This window comes from Gymnodraco acuticeps, unplaced genomic scaffold (genome assembly GCF_902827175.1).
Source record: "Gymnodraco acuticeps unplaced genomic scaffold, fGymAcu1.1, whole genome shotgun sequence".
Taxonomy (NCBI): domain Eukaryota; kingdom Metazoa; phylum Chordata; class Actinopteri; order Perciformes; family Bathydraconidae; genus Gymnodraco; species Gymnodraco acuticeps.
Genome location: NW_022992133.1, coordinates 13,432 through 35,494, shown reverse-complemented (window position 1 = coordinate 35,494; position 22,063 = coordinate 13,432). Strand labels below are relative to the sequence as shown.

Here is a 22,063-nt window from a genome sequence, read left to right as displayed (position 1 = left end):
CTCTGGAGATAAAGGTAAATATAATAGAAATAAAATATTAAAAGCTTTATTTAAACAACTAAATACATGTGAGGAGGTATATGTATATAAATGTGTTTAATTTTATAACGTTTTAATTTCATTTAAAAATATATATATATTGCTTTTACAATCGCACACACAAACACAAACGCACACACGCGCACACACATACACACATACACACATGCGCACACACACAAAGATCCTTCTGGTGTGTTTCTTAACTGTAAACGGTGTTTGTCTCGTCACTTTACAAGATGAGATACTGTACATTTACAGGATGTAATGATGTCTGCCTCCTTTAGTTCCTGTTTCCCTTCTTCAGAAAGCTGAACTCATGGATCCTCAGACAGTGAAGTGGAAATCCTGTGAGTATTTTCTTGCAGCAATATTGTGTTTTTACTCAATTTTTAAATGACACAATATCAGAGACAGACATCTTTTAAAATGGTGTCTGATAAAATAATGTCTGTTGAGAGTTTTTCATGCAGATGTTGCTGCGGTCACTTGTTCTGCTTCCTGAGTTCATGGTTTCAGTTATCATTCATCACCGCATGATGAAAAATAAGGATTTCACAGGAAGTACTTTACAGGTCACATGCTGTGTTAAAGGTCACATGCTGTGTTAAAGGAAGTGAGAATATAAACCCACTAGGTTTAACTGCAAGTCATTACAAATGTAGACTTGACTTTGTATTGACTGTTAAAATAAATAACATGTATTCAGGCTTTTGCCTTATTTTATCCACATTAAAAAAGGAAATCATCAGAATAATGATTAATAACAAGTATTCTTGTTAATTAAATGGACTTTCTTTAATTTGCTTTGCACTTTTATTATTTTGCCATATTTTATGACCTTTAAGAAACTTTAAAAATAATCATTTGAACTGATAAATCTGAGTCTTTTTTGTTTATTAAATTAGTGTTCTTTAATTACTTTTTGCCATATTTGATACACCTGTTCTTTGTTTAATAAATACAAATTTTAATGTTTCTTTTGCACTAAATTCTTATTTATTTGTAAGCACTAGGGGTGGGAATCACCAGGCTCCCCACGATACGAGACTATCGCGATACTTAAGCCACAATATGATAGTATTGCGATTCTCTGATATGCTAAGTATTGAGATACGATATATTGCGATATAGCAAATCACATGACTCATATCCATGTCCGTCTTCCCTTCCTGGTTAAAACATGTATTTGCAATATGAATAGTTTATGTAAATAACCCAATGTGTGTTCTTTGAACCTGAAAAGGAGATGGCATTGTTTGTGTTACTTTCATTGCAATTGTATACATGTCTTAACGTAACTTCCCGTTTTATATACGACCGTCTTTTGGAGGGATATGCTACAGTTTATAGAAGAAAAAAAAAAATATGAATAAAAGTGTATATAATAAGATATCGATACTTGGTATCGCCACGCAAGGTACCGCGATACTATGCTGTATTGATTATTTACCCCACTCATATGAAGCACTAAGGGAAGCACAGATGCTCAAATTAAATTGCCCTCTCTTCATTGACTATTGTAAAAATAATAGATAAACATAGATAATAATAATAATATCTGTTTCCAGGTGTCGTCCGGCTGCTTCTCCTCACTCTGTGCCTCAGAAACACATCATCAGCTGCTGGCAGTGTGGATGAACATCTGGAGGAACATCTGGAGGAACATCTGAATGAACATCTGGAGGAACATCTGGAGGAACATCTGAATGAACATCTGGAGGAACATCTGGAGGATAATCTGAAGGAACATCTGGAGGACTGTCTTCAGGACACAGACTACGATGTACTCCTGAAGACGCTGCAGAGCGGCCTTCCTCACATCAACTCCTCCCATCACGTGGTCATTGTCGGGGCCGGGGCTGCAGGACTGACGGCTGCAAAGCTGCTGCAGGACGCCGGGCACAAGGTGCACGCTCTAAATACACTTTAGTAACTATTTATCATGATCTAAGGACTTTAAAATAGGAGTTACGGAAAAAAAGAGCTTTATAAAACTATGTCTCATGATTTAAAGGCGCTAAAATGACATTTCGGTCGTGAAAATTGCTTTATAAAACAAGGTGCATGCTCCAAATATACCTTTTAAGGCCCTGACACACCAAACAGTCACCAGAGAACTCGCCGACGCCGACTGTTGCGTCGTCGTGTTCTCCTGCGTCTTGGCCTTGTTTTCGCACTGGAACACACCATTGGAGTGTTGCTTGTGGAAGACATTCTCAAGCAACCGTTTCGCTTCTCATGCACTGATTCACTGGCTGAACAGCCAATCAGAGTGATTTCTTTATCCGGCTGCCTGTGGCCGACGCACGGCCGTGCATCCGCCATGAAAGGCCAAATAAGGCGTGTCACGGCCGACGGTGCGGGACACACCAAATTGAGTTTGGGCGACAGGGCCCCCTTTCTTAGTCCGACTAACGAAAACGGCCGATTTCGGCCTGGTGTGTCAGGGCCTTTAAACTAAAATAGGATTTAACCTGTTAAGCCCGGGACAACATTACATTACATTACATTTAGCTGACGCTTTTATCCAAAGCGACTTACAAGCAGTGCGTTCGACCAACAAAATACAACCTTGAAGAAAACAGAATCATATAAGTACATCAGGTTTCATAGAGCCAAACATTTCAAGTGCTACTCAACTGGCTTTAGGTAAGCCAGTCCACTGTTAGTATATAAGTGCTTTGTTAATAATTATATCGCTCAAATTAGAGTCTAAAGAGATGAGTTTTCAGTCTGCGCCAGAAGATGTGCAAGCTTTCTGCTGTCCTGATGTCAATGGGGAGCTCATTCCACCATCCTGGAGCCAGGACAGCAAACCCACGTGTTTTTGCTGATGGGAACTTGGGTCCCCCTCGCAGTGCGGGTGCAGCGAACTGTTTGGCTGATGCAGAGAGGAGTGCACGTGCTGGGGTGTACGGTTTAACCATGTCCTGCCATTCGCAGCATGGTACCATTGTCTTGAAGTGGATTCTAGCAGATACTGGAAGCCAGTGAAGGGAGCGGAGGAGCGGCGCGGCGTGGTGTGGTGAGAATGTAGGAAGGTTGAAGACCAGACGAGCCGCTGCATTCTGGATGAGCTGCAGAGGTCGGATGGCACATGCAGGTAGACCAGCCAGGAGGGAGTTGCAGTAGTCTAGGCGTGAGATGACGAGAGCCTGGACCAGAACCTGCGTCGCTTTCTGTGTCAGCTGGGGACGTATCTTCCTGATGTTGTAAAGCGTGTATCTGCAGCAACGGGTTGTAGCAGCGATGTTTGCAGTGAAGGACAGGTTGTTATCTAGGATCACACCCAGAATCCTTGCAGTCTGAGTTGGGGAAACGTTGGGTTAGATATTGTAACCCTTGTTATATTAGCACAGGCGGAGCCCTCTACTGGACTCTATGGGTACTACCTTACCCTGCGAGCATTCTCCCACTGAGACTTCTATAGACGTAGCTGGCCTTGGGCGGGCCTACCTGAATGCGCGCGCATCACACCGTATAAAAGGAGGCCTCGCCTCCTGACTATCATCCTACACCTCTCTTCAGCGAGCGGAATAGGACAGACAGTGCCCTGAGTAGAGGGCTCCGCCTGTGCTAATATAACAAGGGTTACAATACGTAACCCAGCGTTATATCTCTCACAGGCTCCGCCCTCTACTGGACTCTATGGGTACAGTGGGTGGAGCCCCGATGTATACGCACACTGTCGTCCAACAACAACATTCCACACTTTTATGGTCAGCAGCTGCACACCAATCCCCGTGGGGCAGGCTCTCCCTGCCTGTCCGTAGGCATGTGCAATGCACTCGCAGAGCCAGCCTGCCAGGCGTTTCTTGGACAGAGCTTTCACGATCACCCCGCCCCCGAAGCACACGAACAGCTGTTCGGTGCGTCTAAGGGCAGCCGTGCGCTCCACATAACATGCTAGCGCACGCACCGGGCAGAGGAGGTGCAGTTTAGCTTCCCTGTCCCCACCATGGAGTGGAAGACTAAAAAACCCCTAACTGAATAGCCCTCGACCTGAACGCACTCCTTAGGCTCTTGGGCACAAAGGAGGGGTTCGGTCTGAGTGTTGCGCCGCTCCGGTCACCCCGAATCAGTAAACAGCTCGGGTGCACCGACAGAGCTGTTAACTCGGACACTTTTTTTGGCTGACGTTAAGGCAAGTATTAATGCTGTCTTCCACGACAGTGCTTTTAGGGAGGAGAGCTCCAGAGGCTCAAATGGTTCTGAGACCAGAGCTCCGAGCACTAGGGGCAGGTCCCACTGCGGGGTGGAGGCGTGCACTACTGGGCGCAGCCTCCTGACCCCCTGTAAAGGCTGACCTGCCGCCAAATCCCTCATGGCAGGACGAGATGGCTGCTGCATACACTTTCACTGTTGAATGCGCAAGCCCTCTGTCCACCAGTAACTGTAAGAAGGAAACAAATAGAGCCTAACTCACAAGATAGGGGCTCTATTCTCCGCTCCTCACACCATCGCTGGAATCCTAGCCACCTCGGCTTGTAACAGGCTGTGGTGGATCCAGCTCTAGCTGCCTGGATAGACTGAATAACACTTTCAGACAGTCCACCCTGTCTCAGCCTGTCCCTCTCAGGATCCAAGCCTGGAGAGGTTGGCCGAGAGTGGGTAACGCCCCGATTGCACCTGCCTCTTGAGACATCGCCCCCCAGAACTGGGTAACCGCCCAGGGCTGGCCCACCTTCAGTTCAGTCTTGTCAAGGTTGAGCTTGAGGTGGTGAGCAGACATCCACTGAGAGATGTCTGCTAGACAAGCAGAGATGCGTGCGACGACCTGGGTCTCTGAGCGGGGAAAGGACAAAATTAATTGGGTGTCGTCAGCGTAGCAGGGGTATGAAAAAGTGGAATTGTGGAGAGAAATGACTCTTACTCTGGGATAAATGCAATAGTCTTTACTGAATGCATTTTTCCCACACACACACACACCTCACTCCAGAACTAGAGTTTACAAACGTAAACCACCGTTCTCCTGCAGGGGTCCCTGAACACACCGCGGCCACTCTCACGAGGGCCGCACGCCCACGTATTAACGCTGTATTTCCTATTGCAACGGTGAAATGCATTAATCGGAGCTATTATACCAGGCAAGGTGTGTTTTCTGACAACAGCACGCTGGCAATAGCGTCTCTTGAACCCGCACAGTGCTTTGACAGCACTCGGTTTATTCCACTCACGTGCACACGCCCACCTGCTGGCTCCCTATACTGGGGTTTACAGCAAGGGCGGGGAGTGTAGGACAGTGTTTCTTCCTCTGGGGATGGGCAAGAAGCAGCCACGCTGCGACTACTCCTCATCCCGTGAGCAAGGAGATCGATCCAAAGAGCCCTTCCGTAAACACGGGGGCTCCCAGGAGATCAACACGGTCCTCTTTGGAAAGTGCCACGCGGCGTGATATCCCAGGGACATCACACGGCGGGCAGCGGCGGTGGCCTGTGATCAAGTAGGGTCGACCCTATATCATGTGAAGCCACCAAGCACCGGTCCCCGGGGGAACCGGGCCTGGGGCAAGGCCTGTGGACCAAGCTACTTATTCGGCCTTGCGGCCCAATAATCGCTCTGACCTGGTGAGGTGGGGGCATCTCTAGCAATGAGTGAGTAGCCCACACACCCGCCGCCATGATCATCATCCAGGGAGAGCACAGCCCTGGGCAGTGGACTTCCATGGACGCCAGACCCGGAAAGAATCGCGAACGTGAATGGCACCGCCTCGGCCATATCCTGGTCCCCCAAACACTCGGGTGAAAATTGCTTGTGCCCATAATGGGCAGCATTAATATATATACACACATGCCAGCTAAGGTCAGAAGAGCTTTATTTAACAGCTGGTCTTATGTTTGTGACCCCTGTTGTTAATTGATAACATTACATTAATTGATAAGCCTGAAACATGCACTTGTCAAGGTTCAGAGGCACATTTTGCAAATATGGCAGTAGCCATCGATCAGCTTAAGATAAGATATACTTTATTGATCCCAAGTTGGAACATTTGCGTTACATCAGCATGTGTAACAGTTAAATATGCAGTGGTGTTTATTTGTAAATCATTTAGTAAAATCACACACATTCTGTGTTTTATATTTAACAATTCTGTGTTCTTTATTTATTTATTGTTCAATACCTGACAAGGCCGGAGATGAAATATCTACATACATCTTATAAGAGTATAATACATTATGTATAATATCAGTTAAAATAAGTGCTTCAACATAGTTAACATTGCTGGAGGTACGCACAAATATTGATAGATGTCTTGTAATGCACTATTGAGGAACCTGCGACCCAAGTTTTTCATTCAATGCATAACTACACCATAGTTGTGTAGGCCTATATGATATGTCAATAAACCTTAGAAAATCTTGAAATCTTGAAAGGGATGTGCAAAATAGTCATTATATACAGTCTTTAATTAACTATTAGTAGAGAATAACGAGTAATGAATATACTTTATAGGGATCCTATTAATATCTAATAATAAAAATAATGAAATTCAATAACATGCTTTAACCACTAGGTGTCCCTTTATATCAGCTGTGCACCTTTATGGTGTAAATACAGCCTATCTACCAATTGGATCAAATATAAAAGTCAGCCGAATTAGTGTTGATACTGCAAGGAGACGTATTGTGTGAAAAGAAATGTAAGATGTTGTTTAATGGCTGATATATTTATGATCCACGTCACGTTTTCAGTTCCTCATGTTTGTCTAGAAGTCTTCTCATCAGGGCTCTATAAATACAGAACTACGGCAGATATGTAATATTTAATGCAGCCGAACCGTGTATTACAATGCCGTTATGTGATGACTTCCAAAGAGAAAAGCAAGCACACTCGGAATAAAGTATTATTTTAAAAATGTTTTCGGTCTGTTTCCGGTATTTGTTAATGACGATGTGCTGTGAGATGTGAGACTGGAATTGCACAGGGGGAAATAACGTATCTTTAGATGCAGATTTTGTTAAACTAATATGTTTGCGCTGTGGACCAACACTATACATTGACGGGGAAGGGGGTAGCAATAAAGATAACACCATTAAACAGTTACACAACATAACAGAAATAATATCGATAGCAGCGTCCCTAGCAACCACCTTGGTAACAATGAAAACGTTATGGACGCAATTTCCTGAAGTAATCTTCGTAATAACTAGCAAACTAAAGATCATGTACATCCACTGCACACATCATCTGAAATAACAACTCATATTTCTCGCATCAAATGACATCAAAACGCATTTTAATGGCCAAACTAACTTTAAAATAGGCATTTTCCATCGAGAATAAAACGAAGTTCGGCCATGTTTTATTTTTCTGCAGGGAGAAATTTGAAGATCACGTGACGTCAAACAGAGCACATGGTGTAGTCCAAACGATAGCTGTGGATTCTGGGTAGTGTAGTGTCTTCTGCCATCCTTTACTCCGAAAACATATTTGTTTCTCCGAATCGAAGGGGAAAAATACAAAAGCATTGCACACAATTTAAACCAATCAATGTTGTGTAATTAACAAGGATAATCTGGTGTTTTTTAGTCGATGAGTAGTGCAGATATCACTGTAAAATCAATCGACAGTAAGGGGAATACTTATTTCCGGGTGTACAATTCTCCGTTATCCAATGAGAATGGACGCTCACATTGCCTTTAAGGGCAGCCGACACAAACGAATGCCGTGCTTCCATGAGCGTCCATAGAAGCATATGGACATTCCGGAAAGCTGAAAATGGACGCTAAGGGCCCCCCCCTTGCGTTGAAAATTGACGCTAAGGCCCCCCCCTTGCGTTGGAAAAAGCCGACACAGGACTTGACATAACGTCAACATAGGCCGACCTGGGAGTGAGGATGTGTTGTTCAGGTAGGCCCGCCCAAGGCCGGCTACGTCTATAGAAGTCTCAGTGGGAGAATGCTTGCAGGGTAAGGTAGTACCCATAGAGTCCAGTAGAGGGCGGAGCCTGTGAGATATATAACAACAGAGGTGCCGATGTTGATTGTTAGGTCAAGAGTGGGACAAACTTTTCCCGGAAGGAAAAGACGTTCAGTCTTGTCAAGGTAGAGCTTGAGATGGTGAGCAGACATCCACTGAGAGATGTCTGCTAGACAAGCAGAGATGCGTGCGACGACCTGGGTCTCTGAGCGGGGAAAGGACAGAATTAATTGGGTGTCGTCAGCGTAGCAGGGGTATGAAAAACCATGCGGGCTAATGACAGATCCGAGTGAGTTTGTGTACAGGGAGAAGAGGAGGGGACCGGGAACAGAGCCCTGAGGGACCCCTGTAGTTAATTGACAAGGGTCGGACTCCGACCCTCTCCAAGTAACCCTGTAGGTACGGTCTTTGAGGTATGAGGTGAGGAGGGAAAGTGCAGAGCCTGAAACTCCAAGTTCTTGGAGAGTGCGAAGGAGGATCTGATGATTCACCGTGTCGAATGCAGCAGACAGGTCCAACAGGATGATGACAGAGGAGAGGGATGCAGTTTTGGCAGTGTGCAGTTCCTCAGTGACAGCAAGGAGGGCAGTTTCTGTTGAGTGACCTGCCTTGAAACCAGACTGGTGCAGATCCAGAAGGTTGTTCTGATGGAGATAACAGGAGAGTTGTTTAAAGACAGCGCGTTCAAGTGTTTTAGACAGGAACGGGAGGAGAGAGACAGGCCTGTAGTTTATAACATCAGACGGGTTGAGAGTAGGTTTCTTTAGGAGAGGGTTTACTCTTGCCTCCTTGAGACTGTTTGGAAAGTGACCAGAAGTTAGAGAAGTGTTGATGAAATGGGTGAGAAACGGTAGAATATCAGGAGCGATAGTCTGAAGGAGGTTTGAGGGGATTGGGTCGAGAGGACAGGTGGTAGGGCGGGCAGAGGTAATGAGGGTAAGAACCTCACTTGGAGAGAGAGGGGAAAAGGAGGTAAGTGTGTTGGTGGAAGGAGGGTCTGGTGACCCAGCGGTGAGTAAAGGTGAGTCAGAAAAAGAAGAGCGAATATCATCAACCTTTTTTTCAAAGTGGTTAACAAAGTCGCTTGACAGAAGGGAGGAGGGGGAAGGAGCTTTGGGGGGGTCCAAGAGGGTGGAGAAGATGGAAAATAGTTTTTGGGGATTTGAATAGGATCTTGAATTGGATCTTATCTTGAAAGAAAGTGCTTTTTGGCTGAGAGATTGAAGCAGAGAAAGAGGAGAGGAGAGCCTGATAGGTTAGGAGGTCGTCATGGTGTTTGGATTTCCACCGTTTCCGCTCTGCTGCCCTAAGGACGGTTCTATTAGCACGCAGTGCGTCATTTAGCCAGGGAGCAGGAAGGGACTGACGAGCCTGCCGAGATGTGAGAGGACAGAGAGAGTCCAGAGAGGATGAGAGAGTAGAGAGCAGAGTTTGGAGGCAGGAGTTGGAACGAGTCAGAGGAAGGGAGGGCTGAGAGCACCGATGAGGCAAAGGTAGAGGGGGAGAGGAAACGGAGGTTACGGCGGACAAGTGCAGAGTCAGAAGAGATTAGTTTGTTATGTTTGGAAAGGGGTAGAGAGAATGAAATAAATAAGTGATCGGATGTGTGGAGTGGGTTTACAGAGAGGTTAGAAGTAGTGCAGTTCCTTGAGAATATGAGATCAAGGACATTGCCAGCTTTATGAGTTGGTGGGGACGGAGACAGTGAGAAAGCAAAAGGCGGTTAACAGAGATGTTAGTTAGTCTATCTTCCCTGTCTGGAGGTTGAAGTCTCCGAGAAGTACAGCGGGAGGGCCATTTTCAGGGATGTGTGAGAGGAGATTATCTAACTCCTCCAAGAAGTCCCCCAAGGCGCCTGGTGGACGGTAGAGAACAACAATGGTTAATTGTATAGGATGGGTTACTGTGACGGCATGGAACTCAAAGGTGGAAGGAGTAAAGTTAGGTAGCTTGAAGAGGGAAAAGCTCCATTTGGGAGAGAGCAGGAGACCAGTGCCACCTCCTCTGCCAGTGGGTCTGGGTGTATGGGGGAAGGAATATCCAGTGGAGAGAGCTGCTGAGGTGGATGTGTTGGATGGAGTAATCCAGGTCTCAGTGAGAGCAAGGAAATCCAGAGCCAGAGATGAAGTCAGCTTTAGGATAAGCTGACTGGCAGTTCCACAGGCCACCTGAAACTAGATGTTGGATCTCAGTGGAGCATGTGGGATAGACGAGAGCAGGCCGGTTATATCGATTACGAGATACACGGGGCCAGTGATAATTGCGAGACGACACATAAACAGGAATGGAGAAAATACACATGATTATAGCATGAGGGGCTAAACAACAAAATAAAATAAAACACCAGCGATACTTAGCTCAATCAAAGTAGGATTTGCCTCCTCTTTGCCTCCCTCGGGACTCCAGCAGGACTCCTTTGTCTTTGTCAGTCTTACTCCAACAGGACTCCTTTGTCTTTGTCAGTCTTCGTCTGACGCTCCAGGAAAGTTACCTAAAATGGACACCTGATTGCTGATTTCTCACAGCTGTGGGACCACGCCCCTTTAATTAGTTAATTCACTGCAAGCTCTGTGCCCCTCGAGAAACACAAACCTCTCACTTTCTCGCGCTACATGCGCCTCCCTTACTGGCTCTCAAGCAGTTATATTTGTGCCTTGCTCACATTTGACTCATTGACACAATGAGCAGGCGACCGATTAGGCGATTTTCTGTACGTGGGGCTCTGGACACATTTTTTGAACCAGATGAAGAGGAGATTGAACCAGATGTCTCAGAAATGGAAGACAACAGCGATCCAGACTATGAGCCTACACAACAGACCAGGAAGAGGCCCCTGAGGGAGAGGCCCCTGAGGGAGAGGAGGGACAGTCCCCTGAGATAGAGGCCCCTGAGGGAGAGGAGGGAGAGTCCCCTGAGGGAGAGGCCCCTGAGGGAGAGGAGGGAGAGTCCCCTGAGGGAGAGTCCCCTGAGGGAGAGGCCCCTGAGGGAAAGGCCCCTGAGGGAGAGGAGCCTGAGGTGACATTCCACAATTTTGCATTGCCAACTATGTGCGTGAACACATGTGAACACACACTCACACACACACATGTTCTGTTATGGTATTTTTCTCTTTCAATAAATGTTCATTGAAGAAAACAGTATCAGTGTCTTATTTTATATATATATCACAATGAATGCTGAACTTGATGGGCCCACCGGTGGGTCCGGGCCATGACATGAACACTGGCTTGCTTGTATCAAATCAATACATCCCATACATCATTGGAACGGGAAGAATCTCAGCTACAACACTAACTAAATCATTTCCATATCCAGTAAACACAGCCTACATGGCAAGCATTTTTATAATATACAGTAATGTAAAATAAGCACTATCTTTGAACTTACTGCCAAAAATAATATGAAATTCACACCTGGGGGGTATACTACGAAGCAGGATGTTCTCTTAGCGGCTAAATTCAGGGAAAACTCCGGCTTTCCGGTCCTACGAAGCTGGTTCTCTTTTTAGCAGGCTAGATCTCCATGGTAACTTATGCTAAGCGGCTAACCTGGTCGGGACCAGGTTAGGTTGCAGGCTAAGAGCTCAACTCAGTGAATGCACTGCCTGCTGACCAATCAGAGCTCAGTGTGGAGTTTAAAGAGATCAAGTCATATTACAGGAGAAAGGGAATACAGAAAAGCTGCCGTCGCAGGAAAGACGGCCGGCAACAATCAGCGACTGTGTGAACGTGAACATGAATAGAATATCACCTCCATCTTCAGAGCAATCTGACTATTATAACATTAGCGTTAAGAAAGCTTACTGAAATATCTGCCACAACATAAGTAACCGGATCAGAGTCACATTAAGTACAGTCCATATCACTTCATAATGTATCATCTCCTGATCTGAGTCAGCTGAGCCGTATCTGGCCGTGCAACACTCACAGCGTCACAGACTGGATGCAGAAGTATTATTTTAAGCAACACATTAAGTTGACGAAACACTCGAGACAAATGTAATGAAAGTCAGATGGTGTCTTAGACGGGCAGTGATATCATAAAGCTGTTAATGTACGCATTCAAACACTTGTTCTGTTACCAGCTGTATTCACCTTGCAGGTGCAGCTCTGTGGCTTTGATCCTGGATCAAGCGTTTAAGTCATGGATGTTTAAAGTTTAACTTCTTCATTTTTGACTAGTATTAAAGTTCACTTTTCATTCAGGAAGTATAACGCTGCGCTGTCAGTATGCTTCTCCATGTTTGTGATTGGTCGAATGCTCCAGATACCACCCCTTTCATGTGAACGCGCACCTAACTAGATAGGAAACGGCTGGCTTGAGCGATCCACTTGATAACCAGCGTCGTAGTACAGTTTAGCGAGAGCGCGTATGTTTTGGATTAGGCCAACCGGCTAACTCAAACATATCCAGGTTAGGTTGAACCAGCTTCGTAGTATAGGCCCCTGGTGTCATTCTGTTTGTCATCCCTTGATTCCACTTGCTTTGACTGTCCAAATGAGATGTCAACCATCAAAATTGGATAAGGGGTTCCAGAGATATCACTGTGCAAAACACACCGGTCAATTTTGACCGAAAATAGCATTGGAAGGGGGGTATGACCTAACGCAAGAGAAGGGTTAAATCAAAGTTAACCCTAGCAGTCAGTTAGTTCAGTTTTAAGGTTTCAGTCAAATGAATTGTCCCAAGTTTCTGCCTGACAGATACTGTAGCGGTTTTTAGATTTAAAATCCCAATTTCAATCAGATCAACTACAGAGCATTTATACAGAGTACACACACTGAAACAGAGAAGTCTAAAAACAGAATGTTACTCACACAATTCTAGAAGTCACCAGTTGTTATCCTGTCAAAATCGAGTTGCAAGAAACAGCATCTCAGGGCTTCTTAACATTTAAAAAACTATGAATATGTCATAGCCACTTAACGGGAAGAAACTCAGCTAACTGACGATATGAACCATTTTTAACGAAATAAAAACACAAATCTAACACCGAGCCTCTGAATTAGCACTAAGTGAAAGAGTGCTAACGCACTTAGCACATAACTCACGGTATAAATATTGTATACTTCACCGGATCTGCACAAACTACATATCATATGAAAGCTGAGATTCCACGGATTCCAATGGTATAAGTATCATCACTGCCGCGACCAAAACTCGCGGCAGCGAAAGCCAGGAAAGACAACACACAACTTCACTTTATAAATATAAATACGTCTTACCTTTGCTGTTGTTCTGATCAAAAGTTGTGTTCAAGGGCATTACAACGCATATAAACGCTGCTGAAGGTTAATCCAATCTCTCTGTGTCACTTTGAAATGATTACTGATAATCCATCATAACATTTATGTCAATAACCGGCGTTTTCATACGAGAGTGTATGAGAGCTTCCGGTTTTGGGCATGATGGCGGCGCTGTACCGATGGTAATGTTTAGATGGAGTTAGGAACCTCCCCTCGATTCTATTGGCTCTAACGGTTCAAAAGAGGTGTCAATCATCAAAATCGACCGATGGGTTCCAGAGATACAGTATGGCAAATCCACCCAAATCCACCCAAATGACCCCAGAGGTGTTTTCTTTTTCTAAACCTCTCTAAAAAGGTCAAATTTAACTTGTTTTTCATCAATCTCGATACAGGGTACTTATTATATGTTATGTTTGGATTCCTAAAGCTTTTAGTCTACTTTCCCATCATTCAAGGGTGGTTTTCACTACAAGTAATGGTTTATTTTTGGATGGACTCTATACTTTAAATTGTTTTACAATCTGAATTTACTTTAAAATAAAAAACATCTATATTGATTCTGACTTTTCTACATCCAACTCACAGGTTTATCATTGCTTTGAGAATAAAGATTATTAATTTAACCCTTTTAGAAGATATGGTCATTTGTTCTGGGAATGTCATTTTTGAGCCTGAGACCTGAAAAACAGGCTCAGGGCTTAACAGGTTAAGAAGAAAGAAAAAGTGCTTTATAAATCTATTTCTCATGATCTAAAGACTCTAAAATAAGGTTTAATAAATTAAAGTAGCTTTAAAAAAATGTTATCATGATTTGAAGCTTTCATTGTCATATGCACAAGGAAAACCCCAAGGCTCCTTAAAGGATGCAACACACTGAAGACCGAATAAAGACTTAATTTAAAGGTTATTTTTGGGGCGGAAATCAGGAATTTAATGACGTTATTTTAATTTGTTCTACAAGGTAACCATAGTAGAGTCCAGTGAGCGTATTGGAGGCCGAGTGCATACCCACAGGAACGAGGAGGAGGGATGGTTCGCTGAGCTTGGAGCCATGAGGATCCCCAGCTTTCACCGGTGAGTTCAGACAAGACAAGTTTGAAGAAATAAATCTTATTCGCCTTAAAGGTCTCCTATTAAGGTGAATATTATAGGTCTCAGATATATACAAATGTATTAAAAACATGTCTGAAGTGTTTTGCTAAAAATACCAAACAAATCACCCATTCTAGCCTCAAGTCCCTCTATTTCAGCTGTTACTAAAGTGCTGATTCTGGGTCTGTAGATTAAAAAATCAAAACCACATCAAGGATTATTTCTGAAACAGGATGGAGCTCAAACTCGTTCTCTCTCTCAGGTTTACCACAAGGTGAGTTCCTTTTTACTTCCTGCTTCTTTACACATGCTCTCCAGTACAGGTTAGCTCTGAGTGTTAGCGATGCTAATGTAAACACAGACCATAATTACTTCCTAAATATGTCTCTCATTGTTTCTGACAGCAACGTTTCTGATTGGCCCATGGGTGTAGAGACCGCCCACATTTTAGTAATGTCGTCAAATCTGGATCAGCTCCGTTGTTCCCCCGTTTTTAGAGATGTGGGTACGGAGGAAAAGAGAGAGGGTTTTATTCTCTGACACTTTGTGAGTCTCCTGTGTTATAGAAATCTGAGACCCAATACTGTGGAGATTCACAAGTCAGAAAGATCAAAAATAAATGGTGAAACAGACAGAGTTGTCTTTCTGGTTATTTATTTGAAGCTTCAAATATAAAGACACAGGTCTCACAGAGTATAGGATAGTCTGCAGGAGTGTGCGCAGTAGTAATAAAATAGCAACGCTTATATACAGGAAAGGGCGGGATGCTCAGAAATCTGTCTTCACACGGTCTCATATTGTTATTAGACACCTGTCCTTGAGCTCAGAATAGGGAAGCTCTTGTGAGACTTTGTGTGAAGAGGAGTAGTCTCAACATAGTCTGCCAAATCAGCTCTGTGGCCTTGAAGCGCTTGGGAATAAAACCTCCATTAGAGTATGCAGAGAAAACAGCACATAATAGGAAAATGATACAGTAGTGTTAGACAATGCTTTTAGAAGCATTTGGTTTTAGCATATAAGGTAAGGTAAAGAAATGTCCACTACACCTGACACACCGGGGACACACCGGGGACACACCAGGGACACACCGGGGTCACACCGGGGTCACACCGGGGTCACACCGGGGACACTCTGGGGTCACACCGGGGACCCATTTATGCAGAAAAGACATCAAAAAGTGCATTTTGCATGATAGGAGACCTTTAAGTCTGAAACATGTAAATGCGTCTGTTGGCAGCATCGTCCTCTGGTTTGCTAAAGAACTGGAGGTGAAGCTGAATCCATTCATCATGGAGGACGGGAACACGTTCTACCTGGTGAACGGGCTGCTGAAGAAGAAGACGTCCGCTGTGAAAGGCTGATCCAAACATCCTGGAGTATAACGTGTCGGAAGGCGAGAGGGGGAAGTCTGCCGACCAGCTAATGCAGGGAGCTCTGCAGAAGGTACATTGCACATAAATACAATACATTGAAATAATAATACTAGTAATAATTGTAATAAGATTATAAAAGTTAAAAAAATAATAATAATGGCAAATGAATTTACCCAATATCACAAAAGAGAATATTCAATATTGAATCATTGCTACACAGATTTTCTATGAACGTTTGTTATCTATTATTGCTTGGTATTTGTCCTCACCCACAATATGCAGATATATAACAAATAACAGCTGAGATGTTAATAATATTCCCTCCAGGTGAAAGATGAAGTGTACACACATGGCTGCAAAGCTGCGCTCCAGAAGTACGACCACTACTCTGTGAAGGTGAATGTAATTTTTATTTGTAAAAAGAATGTATTTGATGTACTTCCAAAGCACATTTTACAAGGGTAGAACACTTCATTTTAGTTTTGATGAAAGACAGAATTTGTAATGACTATGACGTAGAAACCCTCCCTGTGTTGTTTCCCAGGAGTATCTGAAGGCAGAAGGTGGCTTGAGTCCGGAGGCGATTAGGATGATCGGAGACTTACTGAACGAACAGAGCCTGATGTACCTCGCTCTGACCGAGATGATCTACGACCAGAGTGACATCAACGACAACACCACGTACCGTTTTACAGTTTCACCTTTTCCTTAATTCATTTACGTTACAGAACGGTGCAGCAATGAGTCTTTAACCCTTGTGTGGTGTTCATATTTCTGTTACTCAGCCAGTATTCGTGGGTCTGGTGGACCCCCTGCCTTTTTAGGCTTCAATTCAACACAATCAAACTATTTTATGTTAAAATACTCAACAGATATTTACTTCATCTCAATTACAATCAATATAAACAGTACATAATACATATGGTTAATATTTGCCCTTTTACATTTGTTAGATCACATTAATGAATTAAAGTGCTACTCGTTTTTTTGCTGACCGGCTGGTCCTATGGCTCAATATTTTCTTTGTTACTAGCTGATGCTCAATCTCATCCTCTTCTTCAAAGTCACTGTCAGACTCAGAATTCTCAGAAATGTGATCCTCACATTCTGAAACCTCTTCCTCTTCCTCTACATCAGCGGTTCCCAAAGTGTGGGGCGCGCCGAGGCATGACAGGGGGGGCGCGAGAGACCAGGAGGAAAAATGGTTTAGATTAAAAATTTAAAAAATCACAATTTGAATAATTATTGATTCGAAAATAATATGATGCAGTACTATTACGTCTGGGTCTCTGTGTTTCATTAAAGCTCGGCTCTGTGTGTGTGAAACGAGCCATTTCGTGTGCGTGCGCGCGAGAGAGAGCGCACCGGTACCGGAGATCGTTGTTGTTAGCTTCTGGTGCTAGCGAGCTACGCTAACGGATATAAGGAGTTTTTTCAGCAACAAAGTGGAGGAGAGTCCTCTCCTGTCAGACTGAGAGGCTCAGTGAGCTAAAGGACTCTCAGTGTTATCTCAGTGGGTCTCAAACGTTTTGGTCACCATTAATGTAAACAATTATGTCCGAGGCACACGTTTATATGATCATTATAGTTATACAAAAATAAGAGAATACATTAAAAACAGGTATGAAATACTATATGACAGTAAAACAAGAATAAAGTTTAAAAGGGTGATTTGTAAAATATCCATAAAGAAAAAGTAAATCTGTTTACAGTTAAGTTTCATCTGTGTTGAGAGATGTCCATAGATCTCTTCATTTTGCTCTCAAAGTGCAGCAGATTGATGCTTTTAACTTCAATATTTAAAAATAAATCTTCCAGGGGGAGCTTGCCCCCGGACCCCCCTATGTGAGGTCCACTCCCCACCTATAAAAATAACACTTTACCCCTGCTTATATGCCGTGAGCTGATTATCGTGCCTTCATTGTAACAGTTGCGGGAACGTTGTGTATATGCGTGGGGAGTGTTGCAGTAGAAAATTCAACTGTAGCGACCGGTACATTAATGGGAAACCCTAAATGTTTGAGCACCCTCTATGAAACGTCAAGCTACCCCACATCACCCCCAAAATAAATCTCTGGCGCCGCCACTGAGCCTGACTTGTGTTGGGGGGGCCCGACTTTTTTGTTTCTCCAAAGGTTCTCTGAGCAGAGAATCGTTTGGCCATCTTGATCAGTTGTGAAAAGGACCCAAACTGGCAAAGCTTTATTTATTGTGTCTTGCCCCTAATGTTCAGCTGGGATAGAGTGTGAAAAAAATAAAGATTGGTTCCCGCAAAACATAATGCGAGAATGTGAGAGCAGACAGGTGTCCCAATGTTGCAACCTTGTGCGAGAATGGCAGGGGCAGAAACACAAAAGTCTCACACATACACACACACACACACACACACACACACACACACACACACACACACACACACACACACAACACACACTAACACAAACACATACATGCACACACACACACACACGGCCCAGATAGGTGCAACACTTTTGTTCGCCCCAGGTCCAGCGGACCCAAACACCCTGTATGTAATGTAAATAGGGGGTACAGTGAATGGTCATTGGAAATGTGTTCTGATATATGTGCTTCACAGAAAATGAGCAAAGGCCATTGAGTGTGGGTTTGAAGAACTAATTTATCATATCATTTTTCTTTAGCTGAATAATGAAATACTGAATACCATACAAGGGTTAATGAGGCAATTAACCTCTTACTGTTCTTCCTCTCAAAGACAAGCTTATCAAATGTTCACGTGTTGTTCTACGACATAAAATACGTCAGTAAATACCCCACTGGTAAAAAAAAAAAAGGCTGTTGCTTACAAGTGTCTAAACGAGACGACTAAACGTCATCACGCCCAACATTAGCCTCCTTTAGCTTAGCGGTGGTGACTTGAAGTCATGTGACCGTGCTGTAGTTCTTTTATAGCCCAACATTAGCCACCTTAGCTTAGCGGTGGTGACGTGAAGTCATGTGACCGTGCTGTAGTTCCTTTATAGCCCAACATTAGCCGCCTTTAGCTTAGCGGTGGTGACGTGAAGTCATGTGACCATGCTGTAGTTCCTTTATAGCCCAACATTAGCCGCCTTTAGCTTAGCGGTGGTGCCGTGAAGTCATGTGACCGTGCTGTAGTTCCTTTATAGCCCAACATTAGCCGCCTTTAGCTTAGCGGTGGTGACGTGAAGTCATGTGACCGTGCTGTAGTTCCTTATAGCCCAACATTAGCCGCCTTTAGCTTAGCGGTGGTGACGTGAAGTCATGTGACCGTGCTGTAGTTCCTTATAGCCTAACATTAGCCACCTTTAGCTTAGCGGTGGTGACGTGAAGTCATGTGACCGTGCTGTAGTTCCTTTATAGCCCAACATTAGCCTCCTTTAGCTTAGCGGTGGTGACGTGAAGTCATGTGACCGTGCTGTAGTTCTTTTATAGCCCAACATTAGCCACCTTTAGCTTAGCGGTGGTGACGTGAAGTCATGTGACCGTGCTGTAGTTCCTTTATAGCCCAACATTAGCCGCCTTTAGCTTAGCGGTGGTGACGTGAAGTCATGTGACCGTGCTGTAGTTCCTTTATAGCCCAACATTAGCCGCCTTTAGCTTAGCGGTGGTGACGTGAAGTCATGTGACCGTGCTGTAGTTCCTTATAGCCTAACGTTAGCTTTTGTACTTCAAAGATCATAAAGTGGTGTGAATATGTGGAGTTTCAGATGTAATCAACATGTGTTTTATTGCCTCTCCAACGGCACACATATAAAGAAATCCAGAGGTCACTGATCACATATTACTTACATTTGTGGCTGATACAAGGAAACTAAAAAAATGTTCTCTTACAGGTACTATGAGGTGAACGGCGGGTCTGATCTGCTGACCGAAGCTTTCCACACTGTCCTCCACGTCCCCATCCTCCTCAACTCTAAGGTCAAACGTATCAGCCAATCAGATCGAGGGGTCATCGTGTCCTATCAGACCGATCGAGAACTTCCTCTTACTGACCTTCATGCTGACGTTGTCCTGGTGACCACCACGGCCAAAGCAGCCCTTTTCATGGACTTTGTTCCACCTCTGTCCATTAAAAAGATGGAAGTCCTGAAGGGCGTCCACTACGATAGCTCCACTAAGATCATCCTCACTTTTAAAGAGAAGTTCTGGTTGGAGGATGGCATCCATGGCGGGAAGAGCATCACCGACGGTCCTTCTCGGTTCATCTACTACCCGAGTCACAGTTTCCCGAACAATAAAGACATCGGGGTTCTGCTGGCTTCCTACACCTGGTCCGACGACTCCCTCCTCTTCCTGGGAGCGAGCGACGAAGACCTCAAGGTCTGTAAAGTGCCCCGATAAACATTCCTGTTTGTCATCTTGCAATATACTTATTTATATAAATAGTTATCACCGCAATAAACCGTATTTGATTTTGTCTTACTTTACATTATTTAATTTCATCCAAGTTGAAATAGAAAGTAGTTGCAAAAATATATCGTATAAAGCATGATGAAAACAGTTTATCTCTAAACTATTGAAAAATAATGAAAAATATCTCGTAAAAAAGTCAAAGTATAGTTTGTAAAAAAACACAATGAAATAAGTCGGAAAAAAGTATAAAGTCAATGAATATTACATTATCTTTGGAAAAAAGTCACAATATAAATTGTTAAAATAAAGTATATTGTCAGCGTAATTCATTTTTTAAAATTATTTATCGAAATAGAAATCACCGCAATAAACCGTATTTAATTTTGTCTTAATTTACATTATTTAATTTAATATTCTGTTCTTGTACATATCATATTCTATTGACTTCTTGCACTACTTTTTATTTTGTATTTTATTATAAATGTTGCATTGTTGGAGGAGCTCAGGTCAGAAGAATTGCATTGTTATTTCTACACTGTAGCTTTGAGCATATGATGATGAAACCTTTGAATCTTTGAATCTTTGAAAAAGGAGCTGGCGCTGAGAGACTTGGAGCGGATCCACGGGAAGAAAGTGTGGGCTCTTTGTACCGGGGTGGTCGTGAAGAAGTGGAGCGCCGACCCTCATAGCCTGGGCGCCTTTGCTCTCTTCACTCCCTTCCAGCATTCTGAATACTACTCCAAGGAGCTGTTCAGAAGGGAAGGCAAGGTGCACTTTGCCGGGGAACACACCGCCTACCCTCACGCCTGGATCGAGACGGCCATGAAGTCCGCCATCAGGGCGGCTACTAACATTAACGAAGAGGCAGCGAGAACTCAACAGCATGACGAGTTGTAGCGTCTTAAATCCTGCAAATACTAGAGATCACTTTAGTTTTAAAGCCCTGATGCAATAAGCAGAAAAACCAAAAGTATAGTAGAAGTACTCAGATCTTGTACTTGAGTAAAAGTAGAAGTACCAGAGTGTAGGAATACTCTGTTACAGTAAAAGTCCTGCATTAAAAATGTATAGAGGACGTTTTTAATTGAAGAGAGTATATTATACAGAAACAAGTGAAAACCAAAGACCTTAAAACAAATCTGACCCTAACAAAATGATCCCAAAACATGAATTCTATGTCTCTTAACATCGGTAAAAAATGTCTAAGATATAATAAATATGGTGCAGGGATGTTGTATTTGACCCTGAAGGCTGGTTCCTTTCACAAAAAGCCAATGGGATTTCTCATGTGATTTTGGATTATTACAGAAAATACAAACACACGTTTATGATACTTGGACGTTTAGATCAGCAGGGTAATCTCACATATTAACACCACCTCTTGATTTCTGGAGTGAAAAGCTGTGGCCGTGCTCTAATTCATTATCTCTGTATTTGTGTTGATTGTAAGTAAGCTTAAGAATCATAAAGTGGGTTTCTTTGTAGTTGTAGTCCTGTGTGTGTTTCACAGGGACATGTTTGACCTGTCAGGAAGGGCAAAAGGTGGATTTGCAAATGGTTGAGCACTGGGAGGTTTAATGGTTTAGTTTAATGATGGGGATGTTTAGATAATGCCTGAGAGAATTGAAGGGTGGGACCAGTTGGATATTCTCTCTACATATAATGAGACTGTAAGCTGTGTTCTGGGGTCGAAGCCATTTCATCCTGATGATGAAGCTGCTCTGTTCCTGCATTTGGGATCGATTTCAATTCTATATGGACTTTCTTTATTACTTTATTAAATATAACAAAAGACAAACTTTGTCCATGAATCATTTATCAGTTTCTCTTAAGAATTTCCTCCACATTATTATGTGGAGATTTCTGCAAAGCGTGTTAAAACTTATTCTGCAAAATCCTCTTCTTCATGTCTCTTCTACATCAACATGTGTCCCCTCTTCTTCATGTCTCTTCTACATCAACATGTGTCCCCTCTTCTCCATGTCTCTTCTTCATCAACATGTGTCCCCTCTTCTTCATGTCTCTTCTACATCA

The 22,063-nt window shown here is 43.5% G+C and overlaps 1 protein-coding gene across 1 annotated transcript; it reads left to right on the top strand.

Moving 5' to 3' along the window:
• Window positions 1-306: 306 nt before the first annotated feature.
• Window positions 307-21,827, top strand: LOC117538261 (L-amino-acid oxidase-like). The gene is given in 10 exon segments (XM_034203857.1): window positions 307-389; window positions 1,611-1,948; window positions 14,173-14,285; window positions 14,536-14,577; window positions 15,541-15,661; window positions 15,663-15,746; window positions 16,004-16,072; window positions 16,221-16,357; window positions 19,510-19,996; window positions 20,621-21,827. Coding segments are annotated over 10 exon segments (1,728 nt in total). The 5' UTR covers window positions 307-358; the 3' UTR covers window positions 20,927-21,827.
• Window positions 21,828-22,063: the final 236 nt, after the last annotated feature.